General features: G+C 37.2%; 2 protein-coding genes across 8 annotated transcripts in view; both read right to left on the bottom strand.

Moving 5' to 3' along the window:
• Positions 1–215: 215 nt before the first annotated feature.
• Positions 216–9102, bottom strand: LOC100703398 (potassium voltage-gated channel subfamily A member 7-like). Of its 3 annotated transcripts, XM_013272595.3 has the most exons (4): positions 5167–9102; positions 4207–4961; positions 1419–2199; positions 216–423 (listed from the first exon to the last, which is right to left on the bottom strand). In XM_013272595.3, exons 2-4 carry the CDS (start codon positions 4882–4884, stop codon positions 407–409), a joined length of 1476 nt encoding a protein of 491 aa, XP_013128049.1. In that variant the 5' UTR covers positions 4885–4961; positions 5167–9102; the 3' UTR covers positions 216–406. The 3 variants fall into 3 exon arrangements, with proteins under 3 accessions (XP_013128049.1, XP_013128045.1, XP_005448358.1); XM_013272591.3 differs by lacking the exon at positions 216–423 and having other exon boundaries at positions 619–2199; XM_005448301.4 differs by lacking the exon at positions 216–423 and having other exon boundaries at positions 619–2199; positions 4207–4943.
• A 310-nt stretch (positions 9103–9412) lies between these two features.
• Positions 9413–24331, bottom strand: part of kcnc3b (potassium voltage-gated channel, Shaw-related subfamily, member 3b) — a 53516-nt gene continuing 38597 nt past the window's right edge. For 4 of the 5 annotated variants that reach the window (XR_003221446.1, XR_003221447.1, XM_019362685.2 and 1 more), the window contains one exon: positions 9413–14361. Coding sequence is in view for 2 of the 5 variants with exons in the window: in XM_025909992.1 (XP_025765777.1) it covers positions 14348–14361 (14 nt within the window). In the remaining 3 variants the exon portion in view is untranslated. Of the gene's footprint in view, positions 14362–16330; positions 21441–24331 lie in introns of those variants that run through there. The other variant, XM_025909991.1, reaches the window with a different exon arrangement.

Here is a 24331-nt window from a genome sequence, read left to right as displayed (position 1 = left end):
ACCGTAACAATGATTACATTCCCTATAAAGATCAAAATAAGTGATCACAAGATTTGTATTTCATGCTATTTTACATTATTATAAAGTAAACAGAGAGTTTGCTTGTGGCGTTGTTTGAAACTCAAAAAGCCATCTACTGCCATCCAAGCATTGCATCACTGACTAATCTATTCCAGCAGACAGGGATTCATTGTTAAAGACAATAAAAAAAGGTTTATTTTAATCTACTTGCCCTTTACTGACTGTTAAACTAACATCAATAACACAAAGTAAAACACATTATTACAGCAGTTTACACAAGTGAGGTAACATAAGCACACATACCTTCCATGGATCATCACTGTGATGTGTTGGAAAGTCTTATGTGTTCCTGTGAATCTGACAGCAATGTTGTTGAAGGTACTGCTTATAACAGCTTAGTCGCTGTTGGAAAGGTCAGGCATGGACATACAATAGTGAAAACAGAGCCGCAGTAGACTAAGCTATCAAGGATTGTTATATTTCATTTTCATAAATAACACTGCTGTAATAGACCTTTCCTTAACTGTTAAGTACTGACTAAAAAACAACACAAGGAAACCACAAAAACACCAAAACAAAATGGGAAACGTAAGAAAATTATTAAAATATAATCTTTATCAAAAACACTGAATGCATTAATCAAGCAGATAAATACAGAACGTTTGCCATGGCAGTCAAATCAATTATTTAACACTGGCATTTCAGGTAATATATAAGCCAGAACTAAAAAAAAAATCAAATATGCAAACATTATACTTATAGAACAATACTGAGAATGTGAAAGGTGTCGTATGAGAGATCTTAGTCTGTCTTCATTGACAGCTCAGCTGGTATTTGGTTGAGTTCTGAAAAGACGTGACATTCATATCGTCTATGATCTATCTGCTTTCATTTCAAACTTTCCGGCACAAGAACTAAGACATTATAGTTTCAAGACACAAGACATTCAGGAAGTCATCTCAAACACAAGCTGACAGCATTAATAAATAAAAGCTTGTATTTCATTAATATCACAACCCTGAGAATGTAAAACATTTGTTTTTTAAACCAGTATTATGCAAAAATTGCTTTTCAGTGACATTTGACTGGTTAGTGTTCCAGCAAATAACAAAGGCAATATTAGGTTGTTAGGAGGTATATGAGCATTAAATTGAAATTGCACAAACTAGCATTTGTTGGTTCACTTGTCAGGACTTCAGAACCTTTAAATATATTTTAACTTAATTGTGAATCATGAACTTTTTTTGGTTTGATGGTTTTGTCAGAGGGTACAAAACTTCCTCCTTAAACTTGAGTAACCAGTGGTTCCCTCAGATACATATTTCCTCCCCTGTACTCTATACTCTGTCCTGTACACAATCCACCAAGCAAAGTCCCATTTAGAGGGCTGCAAATACCTTCACTGGCATAATAATCTCCCTCTGGATCCTGGCCATCTTCCTCAAAATCCTCTCGTTCGGCCTCCTCATCCTCCCATAGGCTAGTTTCGACATGAGTGTACTCACTTCGGTCCTCGCATTCAGTCTCTCGATGGTAAAAGTAGCTGAAGTTGGACACAATGACAGGAACAGGCAACGAAATGGTAAGAACACCAGCAATGGCGCACATAGAGCCCACCATCTTGCCCCACACTGTTGCTGGGTACATGTCACCATAGCCTACTGTAGTCATAGTGACAACTGCCCACCAGAAGCCATGTGGTATACTGACAAAGTCTGTTTTGTTGTGGTCAGCTTCAGCAAAGTAGACAGCACTGGAGAAGAGGATGACGCCAATAAACAGGAAGAAGATAAGAAGACCCAGCTCACGCATGCTTGCCCGCAGTGTCTGACCAAGAATCTGGAGGCCCTTGGAGTGACGAGACAGCTTGAAGATCCTGAAGACCCTCACCAGCCTGATGACCCTGATGATGGCCAAGGACGTGGCTGGAGAGGCATCATTGTCTTTGACCAGTTCTGTTCCCAGAGTGACAAAATAAGGCAGAATAGCACTGAAATCAATGATGTTCATGACATCCTTGAAGAAGTGCATTTTGCTGGGGGAGCAAGTGAATCGCATGATGAGTTCAAAGGAGAACCAGCATATGCACATTGTCTCCACCAGAAAGAACGGGTCGTGGAAAAAACTTGATGCAGCAGGCATGTTCTCAGACATGTTCTTTGCCTGGGAGTGATGCTCCTGAGTGAATGACACAGGGCAGACAGGAAAAATGTAAAACATACTTGTGAAGTTAGAAGTAAAAACAAAAGATAATTTAAAAAAAAATCAAAAACCAGCTAAGTAACAAAAACATTGTTACTTAAAATTAACATGATTTGTCTTGATTGTTTGATCAAGTGTGCAAAAACTAAAAGTGCAAAAGTTACACACACAAAAGGTGAAGTCCCACAGGATTTGTTGTAAATCAAACCTACATCTATTTTCTAACCACCAGTTAAATACATTTGTATGTCTCTCAGCTGAAAATGCGTAGAAAACCCATGCAGGGGTGGGGAATACATTCAAACTCTACACAGAGATGTCCCGGCTAACCAGAACCTTCTTGCTCCAAGGAAACAGTGCTAACTACAAACTAGTATGCAAAACCATAGCAGAAAATCTGGTTGGTAGCCATCCACAGAACAGTGAATTGATTTTAATATTATATGGATTAAAATTAATATAAAAAAAAAAAAACTTTAAGTGTGCTGGCAAGATTTGTTACTTTGATAGCACCGGGTTACCTGTTGTGATCAGTCTTTTTGCTAAGCTAAGCTAAGCTCAGTGGGTCGCTACAGCTATATATTTAATGTATATATATATATATATATATATATGAACGTGGTATGCATTATATAATCTAAGTCTTTCTAAAACATATTAAGTAAACATATGTTCTTTTAAATGCAAAGCTGTTACTGTATATTGTGCTAGTATTTTACTTTAAAAAAATACTGCTGAGCTAGGTAGTGTTTGATACATTAAACTACAGTATGTCGCCCACCATGCTATTGGTTCTCACATTTGGCAGCATTGCAAGTGTTTGGCATCTGCGCCTTCCCATTCAGCTATCTCTTCTAGTCCACCTGTCATTCCATCATGTGTGTCACTTATTATTATAACATTGCATATTCAAGCATTGGCTGGTGGCTATTTAAAACATCTTACACTAAACATTCAGTTAAAACTATGAAATCGGATTGCGTGGATTAAAATAGATGTGTTTAGTATGCTGTAATGGGTTGTGTGGAATATATAAAGCTCAGGGTCGTTTAAATAAACTTAGTGTATTCCTTATGACTTTCAGTAGCAGGTCAGTGACAGTGTTTATTACTAAAGGTGGACATCTATGTGTTGATTTGCTCCAAGGGCTCTCCTAAGACTATATTTAACCCAGTGAGATCTCTGAAGAGAAACATGAGTGTCTACTTGCACCACTCCTCATCCATCTCCACCTTCATCGCTATTCCCATCGCCCTGGCTGCCGAGGCCGTGTAACATTGCCAGTGCAGTTCAGTGAGTGTACCGCTGACTCGAACAGGAGGAGGTTACAGTAGTTTCCTGGCAGCTACCTTGTGCAAAGGAAGTCTGCCACAGCACAGCAGTCCTGGAGGAATGTGTTAACATGACCCAAAACTATGCAGCTCATCCTGTGAGACCTTTTGGTCTCTGGTTCTAAGCCACCTGGAAGGCCTTGGCTCACCTTTGCCTATATGTATGGTCACTTGTGACCTTTAATTAACACACCTAACTGTCTTCTCGGGTCTGAATATGCTTCCTATTATTTGTATTCCAATACCCACCCATTACTCCCTGTACCCTTTAACACTTCCTGAATCCGAGCGTATCAAATTTAACAGCCGACTAAAATAATCACCATAAGCTCTCGCTCTCTCTGGTCTGCTTCCAGACATATTGGCCAATAGTATCCTATGTCAGTATTTTTCCTCTTAGCACACTGTAGTACTCTTCAAGTGTGTGTTTACCTAAACAACAGCTTACCAAAGTATTGTGTTTCCTTTGACCCAAACTATCACATATATTTCATTCAAGACTTTACAACAAGATTTGGGGTTTCTCTTTTAGTGCCTTGATACCACCATTTATTCTTATAATGTTATCTTCTAACTTTCAGGTAATCCTGCAAAAACCATCCATCTTTCACACCTTTCCTTCCCAAACATGAACTTGAATTAAATTTCCAACCTCTCTGTCATGTCTGAGGTCAGGCAGTGTCTCCAGGCAGAAGATGAGGATGGACACCACGATTACCATCACACTGATGATGGCGATGATGCGTGCACCCGATGAGGACTCTGGGTGCTCAAACAGCATCCACAGTTTTCTCTGGAGTCTGTTGGACGGCAAAGGCCTCTCCTCTTCTTTTGGAAAACCTTCGTCCTCCTTGAAGCGGTTCATGATGTCCTCTCCGAGCTCATAGAATATCAGCTCATCCATGAAAATATCCAGGGGTATGTTTGCAGGCCTCCGAAGCCTCCCCCCTGACTGGTAAAAATACAGAATGGCATCAAAGCAGGCTCGATTGCGGTCCAGGAAGAGCTCGTTTCGAAGTGGGTCAAAGTAGCGTGACCTTCGTCTGGGGTCGCCGAGCAGGGAGTCAGGGAATTGGGCTAAGGTGCGAAGCTGAGTTTCATAACGCATCCCTGATACATTGATGGCCAGTCTTTCACTCAGTGCCCATCCATTCCTCCACAGAGATCCTGAGCGACGCTTTTCTTTCTTCTTCTCTTTCTCGTTTCCCCTGATCTCCTTCTCTCCTTTTTCCTCACTGTCGAGCTGGTCCTTCAGATGCTTGTCCTTCTCCCCATCGCTCTCTCTCCCTCTGCCTTCTCCTTCACTGGACTGTGGATCCCTGCTTTCCATCCCTGTTTTTATCCTAACCGAGGGAATGCTGCAAACCACCCTCTTGAGATTTTGAACACCTGGACTTAAAAGAAAACCTGTTTAAAACCAGAGTGATAATTACATCAGCGAAATAGGTTTTCAGTTGATAAGCATTAGCAGCAAAGGACTAAAGAGGGGAAATTGATATTTCATGACAGATTTCATTGCATTAAAAGTTAATTCATGGTTTTGTTTTTAGATGAACTGAAGGCAAAACAACAAACAATGTTAGTACCCGGTTAATGAAAATAATTTACTCACTAAGAAAAACAGCTGTTGGCAGAGGCTAATGACGGGGTGAAAAATCACATTGTCTGTCTCCTTCGGCTCATCAGGTTGTATCTCTTCCTCTCTATCATCATGTCTGCCTGTCACAAACACGAAGCCCTTGTTTGGCTATCTAACTTGTCACACAGAGGTTTAACTCTGATCAACTTTACACAAACTCTACTTCCAGTTATTTGCTCCGGGAACATCCAGGATCTCGCCCTGTCCCTCACTGCCTCACGTTGTCTGCCTTCAAATTTTGGGGGGGAATGCTGTCCTGTTGAAATTTGATCTGTGCTGGACCCCTCCACCCCCTTCGTGTCCCTTCCCTCCATTTTAGCTAGGGGGCATGTCAACCTTCAACCTCCCTATCAAATGTCACCTCTGCATGGTATTGCCCCCTCTAACAAGCATGGGCGTATGAATGACAGAAGACCCTCGCTGTTTTTCATTAAGTCAAAATGACTGGATTTGAATATGCGTAGATTAAAAACCAAAACTGTGGAGTTTGAGCGTCATAGAACGAACATACAGAAAACATATTTTCAAGGCTTTCTAATTAATTCCATTTTCTAGCGTCTTCAGTAGGCTCCTCCAATTACACTCACTTAAACCAAGGCTGCAGCCAGAGATTGGGGTGAACTGAAATATGCTGCAACAAAATTTCATGTTAAATTACAATAAACTACTTGGATCTGTTTGCCAGCATGAAGCTGTTATTTTACAGTACAACTACCGTAATCAACAACAACAGTGTTTTAGTTACTAAGTTGCTGTAAATATATTTTACTTTTTACATCACAGTCATTTAAATACATTTTTGTAGTATACAAAAAGCACAATCACTTGAATTTCTTACAAAGCCATATTAAAAATTAGCTTTTGACATTTCTTCATTTATTCAAGTTGGCAAACACAAGTGAAATCATCATCCATTATTATTTTATTTTATACATCTTGTGCTTTTCTTATTTTAATGTGCAAAAATGTCTGCAGTGACACAAACCTATTGGGTAAACTGGCTCACGTTTTTCTATTTGTGGAGCGGCACAATAATAAATTATTTACCAGTGTAGGTTTTATTTTGCTATATCACATATTCCCCCTCATTTCACAAATAATGATACTTTGAGTTCAAAGGAAATTGGACCCTTGTCTGCCTCCATCACCTCTAAATCAGGATCAGCCCCCACCAGACTCTCAATCTGTTGCTGACGATTGCTGTGTGCCACACAACAGGCTTCGTGGGGGAAAAAAGAGCTACCGCCTACACCTCGGATCTGCTAGTTCATGCAGTTGGGTGGAAATCATTCAAGTGTCTGTGACAACTTACAGGGGTATGCGCTACAAACAGACAATACGAGAAGAATATTACTAACTTTGTGGATTTTTATTTTTTTGGACTGTCATGACTGTAGAGAGATAATCTACTAGAAACAATCAGATTCAAGCAATCGTTACATTTAATGACAGGGCTGTTTTCTGAGGTGTCATTTGTTACCCATAAACAAAAAAGAAATAATATAAAACTATATTAAAATAGATAAATGTGCCCTAGAAGAAGAATACCAAGCTGTAATTGTTTTCAGTAATGTGTCACATATTGTAAAGGACCACAGATTATTTCTAACTGCACACACAATACTTGTGATATTAACCTCTCTCTACCAAAGTGGACTACTACTATGTTTTACCACCAGAGGGAGGTGATGTTTAGGCACAAAGGAGAAAAACTGAAAAAGGCCTCTGCAGACATTTCTAATAGCTGTTGGCAAAAAAACAAACTGCCATCCGGGCTGATATAATACACTGTCATTTGATCACAGTCTGCTTACTAAGAATCTGATGACCATTTGTTTTACAAACCAATACACTCAAGCATATACAGATACAAATACTTCAACGCTTTGTGAATATAAAGTGTCAATAAAATGCAAGAGGGAATTCAGCTAGATTTTTTGTTTTGGGTTAAAATTGTGGAAATCAATCGTTTTGTGGTGTTCTTGGTGTTGCAATGTTCATCATAACCTGACTGCTCCTGGTTCTATATAGTGCCGTATAACTCTGCTGTTCGTGCAGCTATGCAGCACAGTCATTACATCTTGTGACTCCCGTGGGATGGCTACACATAACCACTACAATTTCACAACACAGTTTGAAACCGACAGTTGGTAACCATGAGTAGAAAGAACAGACAATTCATTAGACCACATTTTTATTTCTTAGCATGTGGCCCCTGCACCAGCTTTGCTGCCTTCATTTTCCAAGCAGCAGTAGTGCAAATGTTATGCAGTAATCTTGTTCCACTAAGCAAGTTTTCTTTTAAGAGGTTCAACAAGCTTTGGTTTCTATAGCTACTTTCTCCCGGTAACAAATTTCTCTCAAAATGAGGCTGCTTTGAGTTAAAAGTGATAGAAATGAGTACTGAACCTAGACAGCATATAAGACAGACGTAGCTTCCGGGTTGGAAAAATTAAGGTACAGCAGAAGTGTCTTAAATCTGCTTTCTGTCTACAGGCTACTAGATAGGTGACTGTGACTGCAAAAAAGACTTACAGTCCCATAGTAGTGTATTTTTTAAAATATTGTTTTAATTTTGTTTTGTAAATCTTGGTCATATGTTGTTTTTCTTTAATGGAGAATTGTCTGTGGTATGAATCCACACACTGAATATTTCGTGTCAGACATATCCCTCACTAGTAGTTTTTTTCTCTTTAGCAAGCAAGATGGCAACGGAAGAAACACTCATCTCAAGGCTTCAAAAAACACGACCTCAGAAACCAGCGGGTACCATCATGGTAACTACATCCATCTTTTATGCTGTCCCTGATGTTGACACAGACAATGGCTAGCTATTTGCTACTTGACATCAGCTAAATTGAGTTGCTTCTTTCCGAAGCATTTTAGTGAAATAAAACAGTGTGTCATATTGTTAACTATAGTAAAAGCCCCTTCAAAGAACTTTAGTAAGTGAAAATTTAGTATCTGTTGCTTAGTTTGCCCAAATTAATGGGTGTTTGCCTCTATTCAATGCACACATACCAGTATATGGATGTAGGTTGCTAACAAAGCCAACTAGCATTAGCTGATAACTTAGCACAGTGGCTCTTCGTTCAAATATGGTCACTTTGAGGTAAAAAAAACAACAACAGGCATGTGACTAAAATGCTTCAAAATGACGCTTCACAACCAGGTTTCTAAATATCTGTTTTTTTTCTTCCAAACAGTCAATATTACAGGTAGTAAGTAATACACTTTATTGCCAAAAATATTCGCTCTTTTGCCTTCACACATATAACTTGAGTGATAATTCCAAAGCATTTAATATGATGTTGGCCCACCCTTTGAAGATATAACAGCTTTAACTCTTCTAGGAAGGCTTGCCACAAGGTTTAGGAGTGTGTTTATGGGAGTTTTTGACGATTCTCTCAGAAGTGCATTTTTTAGGTCAGATGCGAAGACCTTGTTCACAGTCTCCACTCTGATTTATCCCAAAGGTGTTCTATTGGGTTGATCAGGACTCTGTGCAAGCCAGTCAAGTTCTTCCACACCAAACTCACTCGTCCATGTCTTTATAGACATTCCTGTTCCTGTCCTTTGGAACAGGAAGGGGTATGTTGGTATCCAGTGTCAGGAATATTATAAGTTACAGTTATCTGATATCAAGCTGGGAAGATAGGACTTAGATTACATCCTCAATCTCAAATATCATGACACAATTACTGCTGACCTCAAATTTATCGATTGCCATTATGTGACTGTTTCTCAAAGTAACAGTCACTGACTTAAACGGAAACTTCTTGTAAATGCTGGCACTGATATACACCATGTCCTTCCAGTCACAAATTTAATGTCAGTCTTTAGTTTCTTGGACGGCTTTGGATTTCACTGTGTTCTCACTTCATATCAAATTATATCAATCACTTTATTGTGGTATCCTGTTCCCGACAGGCTGATAAACAGTGTTAACTGTGACAGTCGGTGCAAAATGTCACTCTATCAGTCATATTCAGCCGGTGTTCACAAACGCCCACATTTGATCAGAAATCTTAAACAGACACACAACTCGTGTTACTTTTTCATTTATTTTAAGTTAATTTCAATGATTTTAAGCAATTTTAATGTCTCTGAAAAAGCATCTCATGACTTTTAGTTTGTTATTCATTCAAGCTGCTATGAAGATTGAGATTCACATTAGATCGCATTGACATTCATACATTATAAGTCTCAATAGTAGAAATATGTTCAATTATGACACTTTATTGATATGTTTCTATTTTTTCTTCAAAATATAAAAAGATAGATCATGAACATTCCATTGAAATATACTTTATACAGTTCTTGATGAGTTGTTCTTTGTTTTACAACATTTCAAAAATAAAATCCGGCATAAGTCACAACCAGATAATCCAGTGACCACCTCTTCGCCCCATTCACTCTCCTACTTAGACCGCAGTACAATGGACTAGTACTTAAGTCTGTTTTAGACAGTTTGATAGCTTCTAAAATGAATATGTCTTCATCTTTGGATGCATAATGATACTATGTACTGTTAGTTCAACGTATATTGGGTATGACTTTGTTTTAATCATTATATTTCTAATTAAAATAAGATATATGATATATGTTAGAAAAATGTAGTTAGTATGATAACATTGATAACAACTCTGTTATTATTAATTTGTAAAATAAAATATTTTTCAATTAGTGTGATTGCTAAGTCACTCTATGGAAAACCATAAAGCCACTACACATTGCAATCATCTAAACTGATGACAGAATATCTGTGTCTCAGGGAGCATACAGTAAGTGTCTATCAGTGGCATTCGTGGTGCAGATTGCATACCGTGTCCTCAATTTAAAAAAGAAAAACAGAAAAACATATTAAACATAAACGAGCATATAAAGAAAATGGTTACCATTGAGTATGTGTCATCCAAGGACCACATGACACTTTCCCAACACCTGCAGATGACATGTCCACATACATAATAGTCATTGTCACAACAGTTGCACCTCCTTACCATGTAAAGCAAATTTGTTCTTTTGGTTACGGTGAGTGTTTCTACATGAAATTTATAACATTTTTAACAGATTGTAAAAATAAAACAGACTTAGCACTCTCAACATTGTAGCTCATTCTCTTCAAACGTGTCTAAATCAAATGGCAGTATTATGCATTGGAAAAGGAAAGACATCTTTTTCAGCCTGGCATTGGCAGAGCAGCCACAACGTAGAGAATGAAGGAAATAAAGACTGTAACCATGAAAAAGAAAAAGAGGAAAAGACACTACTTGGCCATAAAAACAAAAACAGCTGGGTGAAGCACAAGGTTTTTGCAAGTGTGCGCACCATTGGAGGAAGTTTACCTCTGAAATATTCATAAACATCTTTGTGACCATCAAAGCCATAGTAGCTTAATGCCTTCCAAAATGGGAACTGAAATTGTGAGTTTTAAAAAGATACGGGACCAAAAAAGAAATCCCATGGACCATTTAATGCAAATAGACAAAAGTTCTAGACCCTGTAAAACCAGTGTAGACTCGACAGAATTTTTGAAAGACTTCTACAGTCTACATCACACCACTGAGTCTCATATTCTGGTGAGCCTCCAACTGCAATGTACTAGGAATGGACAAAGAACCGTGCAGCTGCCTGAGCTAAGCCCTGGACCAGCAGGGCCTGAAACTCACTTGGAATACCAAGACAAGGATGAGGGGCTTAGAGAGCACTCAACAGTGACATTATTTTTTACTTATTACATCATTATCAATCTCCCCTTGGTGGACACTGGTATTTCTCACCCTTTCGTTCCCACTTTCTGACATCATTTTGGAAGCTCTGGGTCTTTTTGATTGGTACTCACATGACTGTGCTGTTTGCTGTAATAAGCTGCCAACTAGCCAGCTGGATGACGATAACCATGGTAAGTGACGAATGCAAAGACCTGACCATCTAAAAAAACGAAGACGAGCTACCTCTACACACTCATGCTGACACTGTGAGTGTGAGTAGTTTTCAGTTGCCTCTTGGAGGAAGACGTTTCTGCTCTACAACACGGCACAGTGTTTATAGTTATCAGGACTGGATTCATGACAAACAATGATAGGAGGCTAAGGGAATATGTCAAGACTCTGTTCCCCCCCTTGAGAGATTATCAAGTCATAATGCATGCGTTTTTACACATCACTGTGAGGTGTTCACATTATCGTTGTCTATATACTAGGATTTTTTTTTATCTTAGAAAGAAAATAGCAAAACACCTACATCCAAGCACATCATTGACACACCTGAGTCCTTAAAACCACACAAATTTTGGAATGGCAGTTGGTTCCATGCAAACCTGATATCTCCGACTATTTGCCAATATAGTATCTTTCGTACTGTTATTGGTCTTTATTGGATAACCTACACATCTACTCCCATGTTTCTATGAATGGAACAGAATTGCCTATCCTAGCAAAATCCTGCCATGGGACATCCAAGGCCTTTATAAATCTCTAACACTGAGATTTTAAAGATACTCCAAGGACTCAAGGTTCTCCATTTGACCTGCTACAATCTTGTGACAACTACTGTATTATTGCCAAAGAAAAAAGCAAACTATGAGTAGTATTCAAGCTGTCAAAGTTGTGGTATGGAGTGCTGCTGTTTTAGAACTGCTGCTGCTCTTGCTGCTGCTGCTACGTAAGTTGTGCAAATGAATCAAGGAGGAAAACATGGACCTAACAAAAAAAACGAAGAACATCCCAGGAAAGAAAGCCTTTGCGCAGGTGCTATAGGCAAAGTCTTGAATGACCACTGTTGACTTAGAAGAGTTAAAAAATATACTGCTCAGTGCATTAGAAAATAAAACAGTGACAGAAAAGGTCAAAAACACTGGAATGACGAATGTAGGGCAGTAGTAGCAGAGAGATTTCATCAAACAAAACATAGTTCAGGGTGTACTTTGCAAACATACATGTTTCAATATTCACATTTTTTTAACTTTTCAAAACAAAATATAGCTCTTCTCTTTCATTATAATCTTTTTTAAAACATTAATTGCATATAACATTTTTTTAATTAATTTTATATATATTTTTTTGTATCTCTAGCACCCTTGTCTTCAACTAAGGGCTTGCAGAAAAGACAGTCATGCAAAGTAGTCATGCTGGTAAACAAAGTTACAAAAATGCATTATCTTTTTTCTCCATTTGTTTATCTCATCGTCCATCCTCCATCATCCCTATGTCTTTGTAGGTGCAGTCTGTCATTGCTCATTGTCTTTCAGAAAACATTTTCTCAGTGCTTGTGGGGTAAACAGCTTTGCACACCCCTTATAACAGATTATTTGCTCTCCGTATTTTTATAGGACTTTGACTCCATTTCTTGATGCCAAATACTCAAATCACATTTGCATCTGACTCTTTTTTTTCTGTCATTCTGGACTTTTTTTCTGCTCAGAAATCTCCTCCAAAGTAATGGAGAGCTGTGGATTTGTTTATCAAAATATAGATTTGTTCTCTTTGTACACTTCCGCATTTGCTCTACTCTTGGTCCACGTCTTCTGGTTTAACTCTTCGCGTAAGGGTCCCCGAAATGGGCCATCTTTATCTTGACACCGACTTGCCCGTGAAGTCGTTCACATCAAGGGCAAGGGAGAGATGGGGCAGTGTGAGTCCAGGGAGTCCTGTGCCTTGACTGGCAGTGACGGCCTTTGTGTTGAGGGGAAATATTTATCTGATTGGTCCCTTTCAAAATAACATTGAAATTACAACCACTGGAGAGTGAATTAAAAACAGTTCTTGTAGTGGTATGGTCTTATTTGTCATTCAGGAAGGCTGCTATCCCTTGATCGATGAGGACTTCACCTCTCTTTACTCCCCATGGCTGAATGCTGAGTCAGTCAGACATGGGAAAAATATTCTATATGTGCAAATCAGGATAGGGATAGTGGCAGTTAAATAGGTAAGTTCTATTAGGGCAATGAATTGTAGGGCAAGTATAAAACTCACCCTTAATGGAATATTTCCTCAATCTACAATACATTAAAGAAGGTCATTCAGCAAGTGCATGCTACAGGACCTTTGGGCAAGCCCATGTCAGTACATGAGAGATAAAGACAAGTCTTTTCTCACTATTTTGTTGCAGTGACTGCTTCAGGTGAGTATAAATGTACAGTAAATGCCATATGTGACATGTTTGAGCAGATGCTACATGTGCTTTGTTTACATGTGCTTCACACTTGGTATAGTTTGTAGTGTTTTTTTATATCAGTGCTGTGAGGAGGGCAGTGTTTCAGTCAGATAAAAGTTAATGGAAGACATAGATTCAGTGGCAAACATACTATACACGTGCTAAGCTTGAACAAGGGACCATATGGGTGTAATATATATATGTATACATATATACATATCAATATATATATATATATATACACATAGGGTCCCCCAAATGGGCCATATATATGTATATATGTTTATGAATATATATATAAAATATATATATGTGAATGCCAGGTGTTTTAATGAGTAAGACCAATCCTTTGTCTCTCGTGTACTCGTTTTTTGTTTTTTTAACTGGAAAAGGAACCCAAGAGGAAAATGACATCTAAAAGATCCCGTGAATGCATAAATTCCTCTCTCTGTGAACGGTTGATGAGTTAAGTCAAGTTATTTCCCAGCCAACAAATGCTACAATATGTTAGCAGAGATGCTACATTGTTCATTCAGTCCCGTTGAAGACGTGTTTTTTTTGTTTGTTTGTTTGTTTTGTTTTTTCAGAAACTCAAAGTTGCTCAGTTGTTCAGTACTGTAGACAGCACTGAGTTGGTCTTCATACAAGATGGCGAGTATTAGTGTCAGAGAGATGTCATCTGGAATGTGAACTAAGGAGTCCTTTTTTCTCCCAAAGTGTGTAAGTGCAATGCTCAGTCAGTTTGCCAAAGGAAAGGAAAAGAAAAGGTCAGTCAGACAGCTGTCAAAAGTGTGGTCGGAGTTCCGAGAGGCTGCTTTGGTAACAATGTGAGGAGCAGACCATATGATTTTTTAATTCATGATTAACCTCTGGTCTCTCTTGTCACCCCAAAGATCTCCTTTTAACTGTCCATCCGTGTCACACCTGTCGTTATGTGGCTCCCGCCGCAAATTTGTGTTTACCGGTTATGGACTCTTCCTTAGAGAGAGGGGGAATGCTAGAAACTTAACACTGTAAAGAAAAGAACGGAAAGCCATTAATATCAGGTCCACAAAGTTTGTGAAATAGCATGCACAGTAAAACGTTATAAACAGAATGATTAATTTATAAAAGTGCTTAACTGATATAAACCAGTCATTGTTTTTCTTGTTCTCATATTCTGAATGTCAATAATAGGGACTTTTGTAATCCAGGTTATTAATTCTATTAATATTATGTAGAAGAGGAAAATAATCAAGGATTGCTATTACCTGTAAACTGCAGGTTAACAGTGTCAGAATGAGGTTCACACATTTAAACTGTAATGACATCTACAACAAGCTACAAAAAAAAACAGTCTGTCTCATAGATGTGTACAGACAGTAACTTTGCATATAACTTAAGTTCTGCAACTCTGCACATAAAAACATGAGTGTGGAGGTTGCTATTTTTAGAACATTCCTGTGAAGTCCCATTCTGACAAATTGCATTCTGCATTTGTGATGTTAGCCGGATCTCCTCCGTTGTGTCAAAGGAACAGGGACAATGTCGCAAGGAGCCAAATATGGCGAACAGGATGGGTGGTGAGCGAAGACTGTGTCATTGCGGCACGCACCACAGTTCTCTAGCAGTCACTGAATATATTACTCTGGGGTTTATGGTGAAATCACAGATGCAGAGTGCAAGTACAAAGTGGACGTATAGGAAGCAAACTAAAATGACAGCATTGCTGGGTGTGGTCCAGAGCTGCACAAGGAGATAAAATCAGTGAGATTTAAGGTGGGATAGATTTTGCTTATTATGGGCAGAGTTGCTGTACTTTTTTGTAATCACGCATTTATAATTTATACTCAAGTATCGGTGACGATAAAAATGACAGCTGACATTATTTAAAAAAAAAACAACAGACTGGATGAAACTTGCTGCCAGCCAAGTGACCAACTTTGCAAAGTTGCTCTTCAACTTTCAGTGAACATAGCAGTCATTGTTACATGAGTGAGTTATGCACAGAACATTTCAAAGTGAGCAGGATTAGGGAGACTCTAATCAGTTCGTCACTAGTCTGTAAGTGTGTGTGTGCAAACATTTTCATTTGAATGACATGTATACTTCACGGAAAAAGACATTTTGACACATGGACACATAGAAACAAACATACTGAATGCCATTGTTTGATGTTTTCACATCCACAAAAGAATTATCGGACTTCAGATTGTGAGACTGTGGCATTACTCCCAGACACAGTTCCAGGGGTTTAACACCTACCCTTAAGCTACACTTGAAAACACAGGTACTAATTCCAGAAAATGCTTGCCAACAACACCGCACTATAAAGTTCATTCATTTAACAATTCTCCCAAATTTTGTGATGCCATTAAACATCTTTCAAGAGATAAAACACTTCTGTTGTGGTCACACCAGAAAACATTAATGTACAATACAATTATCCATTGCTGAAGCTGTATAAGCTCTTCCTGTGTGTCCTTCATCTCTTCATTGTACTTGCTTCTTCTATCAGCATCCAGTAGAAAGGTGCAGACAAAAAAACAAACAAACCCCAAAAAACACAGCACAGTTCATAACTAGCAAAAGTCACTTTTGCAGTAAATGTAGCTTACAAGCTTAAAATTACTGCTCAGTACATCTTAATTTAACCGAGACATGAAGTGAAGTCACTGAATTCTGTTAATATCAATAAAGTATTTTTTTTAGATGTATTAAATGCAGACATATAACCATTACTGTATATGAGTTCCTATGTATGAATATAAATACATTAGCCACTATTGGACAGTGAACAATATTATTTGTCTGGTCATAAATTATACTTTAATATCTTTTTCCTCAATTTACTCCAGTTATGTTTGCAGACATCTTCCACAGCCTTAGACTCATACTTTGTGTACTGCCCAAAAATACACAAAAACACAAACTACACAGTGCACAAAGTTGAAGGAGAATGAGATTCGTTGTTATTGCTTTGTTTTCTTTTTTTCATTTTGATAGATATCGCAATAATATTGTTATTGTGAAAATCTGACATTGTGACAGCCTCATTTAGGATCTGATGTTTTGGGGACAAAATATGCAGTTCTGACTGTGTCTTCGTCTTATTCACTCATTTCCACACAACATAGCTACAAAGCTATAAATGTGGTATAAGTAAAATAAAACTACAAGAAATATCTTTAACATTACACAAATAACAAATACAGGTGTCTTTGACATTATTCCTATGTTCTTATATTGCTCCAGCACTTTATAAATGTAAATATTACTGCCTGATTTGTTTAAAGGGTGGTGTAAGCATTATTTTAATCTGTACATTAGTTATAAATCTGATCCTTAGGGCAAATTCAAGAAACAGTTTGGCTATTTTTTCCCCTGTTGTGGATTGACATCATTTGTTTTATTCTGCTATGTCCAAGACTTTGAGATTTTATTCACTCATCATCCACTTAATGGCCACTACAAGTTAGTCTAATTATCTTGTTATGCACAATAGTGACACACACAGGCTTTTAACTGAATTCACAGTTTCACTTCCACCCTTCTCAGAGCTAAAGTTCAGCTTCATTCTCTTCCTTTCTAGAAGAGTTTTACAGTACAGTTCAGCATATTTTCCCACAAAGCTGCACATTTATCAAATGTTTTTTTTATACATTAGTCGTGATCACTGAAATATTCATACTCATTGTACGTTTATATCGAATAACATAAAGCACATGTACTCAAATCAGTTCTTATCAAAGCAAATACCAAACTTACACTCTGAACCTTCTTTCAAGCCATCATTACAGGTCACTGGATAATTACATAGATTAAAAAAAAACTAATCATGTGATAACAGTAAAGCAAAAGATAATAAAAAAAATATGCAAACATACCTCAAAAGTAATTATTTATAACTGGAAACCAAGTTTGTGCATGGGACTTTTAGGATTTTTAGGGAAAGCCAAACATCACTTTACATGCATATGAGATCAGAATCAGTGGTTATGGAATTTATTGCCCTAAACCTCATATTGTATACATACATAGGTTGTGGCTTTAATGTATATGTAGATACAGATATGTACATATTTAATAATAACCAGTGACCTATTAAGCATTACATCAAAGGTCTAGCTAGTTAAATCTAACTTTAAGTTAAGCCTACTGGGGCCTCATAGAGGCACTTACAGCATACTGCCTGTTTCGTTGGGTGCTTCGGAGGATTCTACGTTATTTGCATTTGCCACAACTACTCGTTTCTCTTTTTACTCAACATATAGTCAGTCGATTCAGAGGCAATACAAAATGAATATAAACAAATACAGTACTCTTATAGTGTTAATGTTAGGATAAGGTTGTGTGAGGTGTGGTACTCCCCTCATTCGCTGTTAATCAGTTAAAGCATTCGAGCAAAACAATCCCCTGCAGACACTGTAAATGATGGATGGACATGTTCTTTTACTGTAACACAAAATTTACATTGTACACAAAGTTGCATAACATCTGAAGTCAAAGCATCTGCAAACTATAACATCCAAAATGGGGATGTTATAGATTGCGTAGACATTCTATGATAATACAGTACAGTAAGTGAGCACAAAAAAGGTTTAATGAGCACTGAGAAGCGATGCGAGCAAACCTTATACTCCAAAAGATTTGCTCGTGTGGACTAAGAACATCTGTGAGCATGTGATCTAGACCAATCAGTGATTCATTTCATTCACAAAAGACTTCTCTGCAGGATAAATTAATTGAAAAACCTATCCCAGAGTTTTCCTATCTTAACTGTACAAGTTCAGTTTGACATTTTACATCAAGGATCTATCAAAAATGCTTTCATTCACAGGAGAACTAAATCTCGGCATGCGGTTTCAGATATTTTCAGACAACACTAAAATGTTGTAATTTTCGGACATCATAATCATGAAGTGAATCAACCTACAACTACTTAGGGTCTGAAAATATATGTGATGGCCTTCAAAACCAGCAACAGATGAAGCCAGGCAAGCATTACTTCTTACAGTGCCTGAATGTCAAAATCTATCCTAAGACAGACACTAAAACATCATTCGACAACAGATTCAAGCAAAACATTCAAGTGATGTCACAGCTTTCATGTAAACACTGCATATCTAGGTTCACAAATATATGGGGTCTGGAAGCATGTGGATAGTAAGACTTCAAAACAAGTATGGAAATACTTTCCTTCTACAATCGTCTGTAAAAACTAGTTCTGAAGCATTTTGGTTTTTTTATTTTTTTCTCTCTCTTCAGTCTTTGTTCCTGTTGGTTAAGAATCTTATGAACAATTTACAACATTGTATTCTTTTAATAGTTATTTTAGACAACCAGTGGCATTAAAATGTCATTTCTTGCCATGAAATACACAGTATTCATGAAAAAAATACAAAATCATTAAAAAACTAAAGCGATTTAAAATGACAGCCCGGACATCAAAAAGTCTATATACTGGCTTGAAATAAAACAAGAAAAATGGCTCGTGTCATCTGAATAACTTTTGTACATTTACAGCTGGTACAGCTAAATCAAAGATAATGAGGAGATTGCCTGCTAAGTCTGTGCGTGTTTTAGATTAAAAATATATCTGTGTATTTACATATGTATGTGCACAGCATGTTTTCCAGCATTAAAGTAATGTTGCATGTTTATTGCATTCGTGAATGTCTCACTATTTTTAAATCTTTTTTTTTTTGCTTTTGATTGAGATTGCTGAAGGTAAAAATTATAGCGACAGCTCACCTAAACATGATTGTTTATTTGAAATTATTAAATAAAATGTCAAAAAAAACCTTCAAAGCATAAATGGTGAGGAAGAAATTACTTAGATTTAGAAAAAAGGAAGAGGCAAGTTTGATTAGGTGGTCCAATGTTTTCATTGTATACTTGTTTTGTAATATTATCCGTTTCTGATGCCGACACACAAGCTTCAAGAGTGAGTAAATTAACAATGATTGTTAGTAAAGTGCTTGCATTTGATTTAACTGTATAGTTAATTAAGTCCATATCTGACATTGTACATTTGTTCTAATTTTCTTGTTTATAAATACTTTGCATTTAAATTTCTATAAAACGTTTTAGACCTACAAGTGCATATTTCATTTATATCACTGTCCTGATTATTCTTCAAAGGCCGACTCAGTCATTTGCTACCATAAAACAGAAGATTTTGCTCCTTTGCCAAAGGCCATTTCAGAATAACCAGTTAGCATGTGTTGAGCCAAGCAGTCCCACTTACACAAGCAAAGTTAATAATCAATTATATATAGATATTTGAATGGTAAAATTTCTCACATATCGCCTTTTACTATAATATGTTATCAAAAAGCTTAAAAAAAGACCTTGTGAATGTCTGCCTTACTGGTATAAGGATTTGGCTGACATGTGGGTAAATTGAAGTTTTAGATTTTGCTGTTACGTGGCGATTATGTGACAGTGCATTTGAAGAAATATTACAAAGCAATGCAAAATGATCCAGTGGATCATTTGAAATGATCTTCTACAGGGAAGTAAATGCGGAAAGCAAAAAAATCTGATTTTTTAAAATCTTATGTTAATCATAAGCATAAGCTTCTTAATGCAATTTTTTCAAATCATTTAAAGTGTCTAATGAAACAATACTTTTCTTTGTGACTATGTATATTAGACATCTAGAATAACAACAATATCAAGTGGATCAAGTGAATGTGCAAGCATCTAACAAAGGATTAGACAACAAGACAATGATCCTATGTATTGGCTCCTAACAGCAATATAATATAAGAAACTATTATTTTCAAGAGACATGTTCAGACTCAGAATTAGATAGCTCTTTTGGTACAATAAAACACATATTACTTTCATTTGTTTCTGATTTTGTTGACATCTCCTAACTTTGCTGTGTAAACTATCAGCATAAAGTGCCCAATGACATCACAATAAGATGCAAAATGAATTTAGTGTTAATTGAGACTTACACAGGATATGTTTTTTTTCCCCATTGTGGATTGCTTACGCTGCGCTGTGTTCACTCGCTATATATTTACAGAAAATAAAAATCTGTTCAGTAAAATTTAATCTACAAATTATTTTTTCTTTGTCTTTGGCTAAATAAACTAAATTACACAATATGGACAAAAGTACTAAGCCACTTACATATAACACTTACTGGAGCTGCTTGACTATGACTATGACTTGACCATTTTTGTGCTGATGTTAATACCAGAGGAGCTTTGGAGGTTATTGACCTTTATGTGTGACCCTGCTTTGTGACCATACGCAATACCACATTACAACAAAACAACTTACAGTTGATTATGGACTATCTTGGAGGGAAGACCTTTCACTGACTCACTTATTGCAAAGGTGGCACCCTATTACAGTATAACAGTTACATGTTTTAGAAGTGGAAAAAAGTCTCTTGAATGAGAGGTGAAATGTCTTAAAAATTGCTTAAAAAATATGAAGGATTTCATCCAGCTGTGGTAATGGGACACCTGAAACACCTGAATTCAAAGATTAAGAGATGTGGCTCAGTAATTTTATTCATATCATGTATCTTGTTCCGTGATTATTTCACTGTAAGAGTGTTAGGAGTCTAAGTTAGTTTGGTCCAGAATGCGCAAAAATGATCATCTGAAAATGTAACTGAGCACATTTCTATAATACCTTCTTAATGCATGGCACTATTTTATTCACTAAGCAGCCCCAATCAGTTTTACATTACTTGTAATTATTTAAATAACCACGTATCTTTAAAGCTAAATTTTGCATTTAACTCCACCTAACATGCTTCATAAACCATTGGATTCACAAGACAAGATCTCATTCTTTCTACATTCGAGCTCATTGTATGTTATTGCTATTGTATTTGCATGGCGTACAATGCAAATGGAGGCTTCAACGTAATTGGTCCATGGCTAATCTGCTGCATCTCTTATCAGCCAATCATTAACACAATTTCTGCTACAAAATGGAGGGGATGGGGGAACGACAGCGCCGCAGAGGTCCTGGAGCCTCATAGGTCTCAAAAGGCGGGCTAGTAATAGGAGCGAGTCGCAGTGCAGACCCAGTCATTCCCGATATGTTATTAAGACTGCGAGATTTTTCATAGCCGGTTGCTTTAAGACAATAAATACAATAATAAATCAGTTTAATAAATTGTTTGTATTTTTTTATGTCATGTACGAATAAATGGAAAGAAAATCAGTGAAATGTTTACAGATAATATGACAAATTCCCATATGCAGATGGTTTTTTATGAAGGTTTCATAATTTTGAAACATGAACATGAGGTTGAAGATGTTAAAAGAAGGAATTAAAAAAAAGAACCACAAAAGTGAAGAGAAAAGAAAATGAAGGATAATAAATGAAAATCATAAAGACGTATAAAGGACAGACAGACAGAGACAAGACAAACAAGACAAGACAAGAAAATGCAAGTTATGATATGCCTTTTTTTCCTCAAAAAACATAAACGCAAAAGATTTGTAGATATTAAAAAATTTAACACCAATAAACAGGCCATTGCATAAATTACCCAACACCTTGTGAACGGTAACGTCCGATGTTCAGGTAATTTGGACAACTATTTGGCCAAAACCGCACAGTTTAACACAAACACACAACAGCAAATACTCTGATATCACTGATACATTGTAGTTGACCACATGAAGTTTATGTGGAATCATGAATTGCCTTGCATTATTCTTTGTTAGCAGCCCATTTTGTATTTACTTGGTATGAACTTCAAATGGCCAAAACAAAAATGTCCTCTCAGCCACATTTAAATCACTTTGTACCCTCGGTGATCACATCCTGTTGTGAGTGACTATTGAGTCACTTTTTATTTTGATCACAGTGGGAAATGTCACATTACAAAGAAGTTCATTTAAAACTTTTTCCAGCTACAAAAGTACCTTTAAATTATAATGCATGACACTTTGCATTTACCTTAACATATAGCCAATTCATCTAAGAATGAGCACACTGGCCTATGTTTCCTTTCCCACTGTATTTTTGGTCCGAAACACTTCATGCATATATTGAGCCCTCCTTGTAGGAAGCAGCCACAAACAAGGTTGTGTTGTGCTCACAGTGTTGTTGCATCAGCTGTAGTGAAAGGCCCCATTGTTAGATAGCAGCTATCTGCTCTAACAATGACTGACTGACTTATAATGGGTGGAGTTTTATACATTTACTAGCAATGTGCTCATGTTAGCTGAAATCAATGTAATGCGCTAACACTGTGATGCCGGAGCAGAATTTGTGGTTTCTGTACACTTAAGTTATGTATGTAAATTTTTGTCAAACTCCATCCACCATAAGGCCGCAGTCAGACAACAAATAACACTCACTGATCTAGCGTGACACCCTTTGAGTCTTCCTGTTGCAATGGAAAAATATGACAATATTCAGGGTCAAAGTGGCCAATTCTACCACTCTAGATAACCAACCTTAAATAAAAGTATTTCTTTTTTTTTACTCAAACACTTTAGTCAGATGGCAGCTCAGTGACATACTGATGATGCATATTTGGCGTAACATCCCACAAACACTTCTGAAAAGCTGCCTGGCAAATCTGGTGCTGCTTCATTCTCAAGTTAAGTTAGAGGAATGTTTTTCTCATACCACGCAAATGCATCAAGACAAACTGTCAGTTTTCATCAAGTGGCAGCCATGTATAGAAAGACTGCTGACTGAGTACAACACGGGAGGAGAAAAAACAAACAAACCTGTTTTGTTGTTGGAACTGAACAACGCTTGATAGTGTACTTTTAGAGTGAGAGTTGAAGATCAAAACTCAAACATCTCTGCTTATTTATTCTTAATATTGTTTAACAGTTAAAATAGTCAAATTGAAATAATCTGAAGGTGCCTTTCCTATAGCTAACAAACAAAGATCTTTATATGACATAATGTATGCTTGAAATCCAACATGATTTTAAGTTTAATGTTCAGACTCACACGTAAGAAAAGATGATTTCTTTTCTTTATAAAGGGAAATAGAATAGTCATAATCGTGAAGACTTAGAAAAATTGTAAAGGCTCAATATTAGGCAACTTCTAATTTGCAGTAATTTGGATTAATGCTCTGCAGATCTGAAGATCTGAGGTATGATTTATGGGGGTTCACAAAAAAGAATCTTTTATAAGAACTTTTAACAAAAGACGAGGGTTTGATTTAAGTCACAAATTCCTTCCAGTATTTTCTATATATTGTTAAAGATCACTGTGCAGGATGCTAAGTGTTCCACTCTGCTCACGTAATAGTTATGTTTCATATACACTCACTCACTTTATTAGGTACACATTTTCAACCATTAATTAGGGCAAGTTTCTAGCTAGCCAATCACATGTCAGCAAATCAGTGCTTTTAGGCTTGTAGGATTTTGTTGTTGGTCCCAGTGACTTAGCACCAAGCCGGTCTGATTTCAGAAACTGCTGATACTGGGATTTTCCTGCACAGACACCTCTAGAGTTTACAGAGAACGGTCCAAAAGAGCAAAAATATCTATTGAGCTGCATGTCTCTGGGTGCCTTGTTGATGCCAGAGGACAATGATCAGACTGCTTCAAGATGACAGGAAGGGAACAGCATCCAATAAACACTTGCGACAACTGAGGTATGCAGAAGAGCATCTCTGAAAGCAGATGGACTACAGTGGCAGAAGGATAAAATGGGTGCCATTCCCGTCAGCTAAGAACGGGAAACCGAGGCTATGATTACCACAGGCTCACTAAAATTGGACAACAGGAGATTGGAAAAACATTGTCTGACCTGAGTCTCGATTAAATTCGGATGATAGGGTCACAATTTGGTGTAAACTGCATGAACCCATGAATGGTTCAAGTGCTGGTTGTGTAATAGTGCTGGTGATATTTAGTTGTCCATCCCTTTATGAACATGGTCAGAAGTGTACCAATTTTCTGATGGCTGCTTCCAGCAGGATAACGCACAATGTCACAAATCTCAAATAATCTCAGTGGTTTCTTCAGCATCACAATGAGCA

This window comes from Oreochromis niloticus, linkage group LG8 (genome assembly GCF_001858045.2).
Source record: "Oreochromis niloticus isolate F11D_XX linkage group LG8, O_niloticus_UMD_NMBU, whole genome shotgun sequence".
In the NCBI taxonomy this organism is placed as follows: domain Eukaryota; kingdom Metazoa; phylum Chordata; class Actinopteri; order Cichliformes; family Cichlidae; genus Oreochromis; species Oreochromis niloticus.
This window is presented reverse-complemented; position numbering and strand designations above follow the sequence as displayed.